This window comes from Clupea harengus, chromosome 18, assembly GCF_900700415.2.
Source record: "Clupea harengus chromosome 18, Ch_v2.0.2, whole genome shotgun sequence".
NCBI classification, from domain to species: domain Eukaryota; kingdom Metazoa; phylum Chordata; class Actinopteri; order Clupeiformes; family Clupeidae; genus Clupea; species Clupea harengus.
Genome location: NC_045169.1, coordinates 905,422 through 909,936, shown reverse-complemented (window position 1 = coordinate 909,936; position 4,515 = coordinate 905,422). Strand labels below are relative to the sequence as shown.

The window sequence follows — 4,515 nt, the reverse complement described above, 5'->3', positions numbered from 1 at the left end:
GAAAACAAACCATTTTCCCCAGCTGTATATGGTGTTAGGCACATTAAGAGGCAGTCATTTTCCCCACCTGTGCAAGGGCATAGTTATACAGAGAGAGACACACACAAACACATAAAAGGCCACAAAAACTCTTCTCTCGTCTTACCATACCATACCAACCTTGAGTTCTTCCACAATGACATAAAAAGAAAATCCATTCTTAGTATGTTCTAGTTGGTGATAGCTATTCAATTCACAGTACATGAACAGAAAAGCTGAAACATAACCTACTGCTTGATCTGGACAACTTGCCAGTTGAGCCCTGTAAGGGAAAGGAATGTTTCCATGTGATCCTAGAGAATGACACCACCTGGAGACTGAGACTCTGGGGGGGCAGGGGTGTACTTCTCTCATCAATTTATGTAGTTATGGAAAATGTGTGGCTACCTCAGGCTCAGTGGTAACCAGGAGCTTTTAGTGATGCACACTTTTTCAAACGAACCCCTCTGAACAAAGCATTACCAATGTAATCCTTCCATTACAGAGTCGTAACGTCATCTGAACAGGCCTTAAAGGCAGATTCCGTTGTTCTGGCAAAAGGCTGTTAATATCTGAGCTCAACGGCCAATCAAATTACACTCTTCCCTTCCATGCCCCTGAAGCTACATGCTAATTGGCTGGAATTGTTTACGGCTCGGTCCAAGACCCTGTTGTTTGTTTCTGAATTGGACAAAAAGTGTATTGGATTAGACTTACAAACTCTACCTTTTATGGGTTGTAAACGAGAACTCATTATGCGGCTGCAAGGTCTGGGAGAGAACATGTCCTAGTCTACACATCTTACAGTCACACATTCAAGCTAAGAATGAATGAATGGGGATTGACACTTACACTTGTTTATCAACAGGGCCCATATCTTATAGATGATTGAAAATTGTGACTGTGTCCTAAAACAGATGACAAACAGATGACCTAATATTTTAAAGTAACTGTGATGCAGGTTCTGGACTGTACCTAATAGTTTTTATGTCCCGTGAATCAGCCACTAGTCTACTGTCCGTCACACTAACCACAGTCTGCACATGCATACATGGCACTTGGGCCACTTCAAGTCAGCTATCAAGTATCTGTGCACAGATCTTCAGTGTTTAAATATGGTTCAGAATGTTTTCAGATCAGCTATCAAGTATCTGTGCACACATCCTCAGTGTTCAAATATGTTTCAGAATGTTTTCAGATCAGCCCCTGAAGAGTAAACTATCTCCATTCCAAGAGTGACTCTTCTTCCTCTGGTCCGTGAGGCTGTCAAATACTGGACTAGCATGAAAGGCATCTTCAGTGTTAAGGGAGCACAGATGTTTGTGAATCATTAAGCTGGGTCTTTCTCTTACCTTCTAGCTCCAAACAAGAATTTTGCAATATATTTTCTTCTGTTCCATTGATTCAGTTTTGTAGTGACCTATCTCAGAAATGAACTAACCACTACATGACCACACTTCAAACATAAAATAAAAGTATATTGGCTGAAGTTTAAATTGTCATTGCCCTGGATCCTTTTGCCTCCAACCTCCTGCCATTGTACCACAGAGGACTGGAATGGTTAGCTTTTGTCTTTCTGGTTGCTATCTCATTTCCAATAAATGGTTATAAGTTGTAAATAAACCTCTCTAATGTAAAAGTCACCCAGTTTACTTTCATTGTATGTTTGAGCTAGTTCATATTTGCAGTTATGCAAATAGATGACGACAGTAAAGGAAACACATTTAGCAAGGTAAATACATTTAAATAACTAGAGAGCTTGAAAAACAGCAGTAGATACATCTCAGATCTTGCAACTGGACTATAGGCAAGCATGAGACTGACTTATGCCCTTATCTCTTAAAGCTTCGAGCTGTGCAACATCTGTGCCCATGTTGACTTCCTGACAGCACCTTCAGACAAGTGCACACAGTATCCATCATACGGAGAAAGCCTTGAAAAAAATGGGTCCAATATTGCCTCCAATTCTGCTGAGTAGAGAGAGGGTAGATGAAGGAAGAATTGTATCTGTGCTGCCAGGGTCAGCATCCAGCAGGTATATCTGAGATAAAATCAAACTCATTCTGGCCCAGCCAAAGCTCTGGTAATTCCTTAGCCTGGTCTAAGCCCAGCTCCAGCACCAATGACATTAGCACTTCCTCATCCACAGGGTCAGAGTCAATAATCCCAGGACCCTGGTTCAGTCCGGGGGCTGAGGTCTGTGTGGCACCCAATTGGCGCATCCCATAGCCCCTTGAAGATAATATGTTGGCTGATCCCGTAGCACCCGCAAGACTCTGATAATGGCTGTTGAGTTTCTGGAGCTGCATGCTAGCGAGTAGGTGTGGGCCAGACTGCACGCAGAAGGGCTGAGGCTTCCCCATGGCTGGGCCCCACTGTGAAGAGCTAAGGGGGGGAACTGGGAGCTGGCCTTTCCAGTGCTGGGGTAGTGGAGAATGGTCAGTGAGTCCGAGTCTTTCATGATGTAGTCAGGGAACAGTAAGCTCGTCACCACAGGACACCTTTGGAAGGAAACAGGTAGAAAAATGTTGGTGATGTCATCATCATCATCATCATCACCTGGCATCAACGGTTCCGTTTGATCTTAAAACACATTCAGACATTAAGGGGAAAAAAGACGGAGCTCAAGACCTCTAGGACAGACGTCATCAGATCTTACATCATCCATGTCAGTGTGTCCACCTCAGTGTTAGATATCTATGGAATGAAGACCACTATCCGACCTCACCCTATATAACCGTCCCCTAATCTAACTACATTCATGATGAATGTGTCCAAAGGGGCAGCGTAGGTGATTTGATGATTCCGTTAGGCCAACTAATCACAGGTCTAATTAAGTTAGGAAGGCCTGGGTGTGCAGAAATAAAGCAACACTTCCACACACAATCCAGCCATGTTTTGGTGCCAAGGAAGGTAATTTAATGATGTGCTTCCCGACCTCTGAGCTCCCTCACACCCCCACCAGACTCACACACACAAAGCTTATTTTTAGGAAAAATGGAATTGTTGGAAGGAATACAGCTGGGGTGGCCATCTAAGGAACAAATACATACATTCAACTAAACAGCAGTGATGTGCATGATTGCAGAGTTTTGAATTAAGCAGCAAAGGCAGTACTACTGTATTATAGTCATATTGTTATTCATCCCTACACATTTCACGTTCTATGAAAGAACAACAATCACGGTGCTGTAAAAGTCAGTTAGCTTACCAAAAAGGAGAAATGTTGTAATTAAATACTGAAACACGAACTAGCAATAAACCACACATAATATCTTCTGGCAAGTTTCAAAATCTACATCTTTATGCACTGCATTACCGAACAGCTGGTTATTTCAGTGTGTAAAGTCAGTCACGTCAATTACATCGTTGCAATTTTGACAGTTAAACACTGCGGGGTGCCTTTAGATTTATCAAACGCACATCGTCATTTGAAGTTCAGAAACTACCATGTAGATTTGATGTCCAAACCTGTTCACACCTAATTAAATATTGCTAATACTTTTGGACTGGAACTATTAGTAGTAGCCTAGCCTATTGTTGGGACAAATTGCCAGGGTCTTTCCTCTCAAGGTTAGCTGCACAGATAATCAGAACATTTTCATTCCAATTAACTTTAGATAAAAATAACTGCTAACTTCAAACTTACCTCTACAAATAATCTATTGTTAATTCCGCAGGATTTCGAAGTCCGAACCACGGCTTATTATCCACAAAAGCCAGCGCCCGCACTCAGTTTGAGGCGAAATTGCTAATTCGCGCACAAATTGAAAGTCGCACAAAAGTGAAATAGTCATATTAATTTTCCATGACAAGCATCAATTTATTTTGCCCGCACTCTCACTCAGTTGGTGTCGTCTGAGCAACACGAAGTGGACCAGGTTTAGAGCGCCACCCATACGCCTTGACTGTGTGTGCATGTTTCTTTTCCTCTCTCAGAGAAACCTTTGAGACACTTCGAAGTATGGATGTGGGCCTTTATATTTACTTAATACAAATGTAACCTAAAAATAAACCGGTCTTCAATAGGCCATTATTCCAAGAACTTTTGAAAGATCCTACATGACATGTCCAAGTTTTTGTATCAAAATTGTAACAAATGTTTGTCATGTTTTATAACCTTTTATCTGACAGTGCAGGTGGGGGCTGCTAATTATGGTTTTGAATGCAATAAACATGAAGGTATTATACAGACCAGGAGAGCGATGGACAGCGTATCCATTCATTTCGGTTGGGGTCTCAATTCGCGGGTCCAAAACTAAGCGCCAAACTTGTGAGCCCTACATGTCATATAACCAACCTGAGCTGTCTCCTATTCCCACTGAAGTCAGAGGCAGACATATTTATTTCCCTTAGTTACTTGCCAAATGGAAATCATTGTCGAAAGATACACTATAATATGAAAGGCTGGCTGAAGTTAACCCACTCATGCCTACAGGTCAGCACATAGCCGATGATTACTTACGTTACTTACGTACCCTTCTTCAAACCTCACTC

At 42.0% G+C, this 4,515-nt stretch overlaps 1 protein-coding gene across 1 annotated transcript; it reads right to left on the bottom strand.

Moving 5' to 3' along the window:
• Positions 1–1,508: 1,508 nt before the first annotated feature.
• Positions 1,509–4,515, bottom strand: cited1 (Cbp/p300-interacting transactivator, with Glu/Asp-rich carboxy-terminal domain, 1). Its single transcript, XM_042710415.1, is given in 3 exon segments — positions 1,509–2,389; positions 2,392–2,519; positions 3,668–4,515. Coding segments are annotated over 2 exon segments (438 nt in total). The 5' UTR covers positions 2,480–2,519; positions 3,668–4,515; the 3' UTR covers positions 1,509–2,039.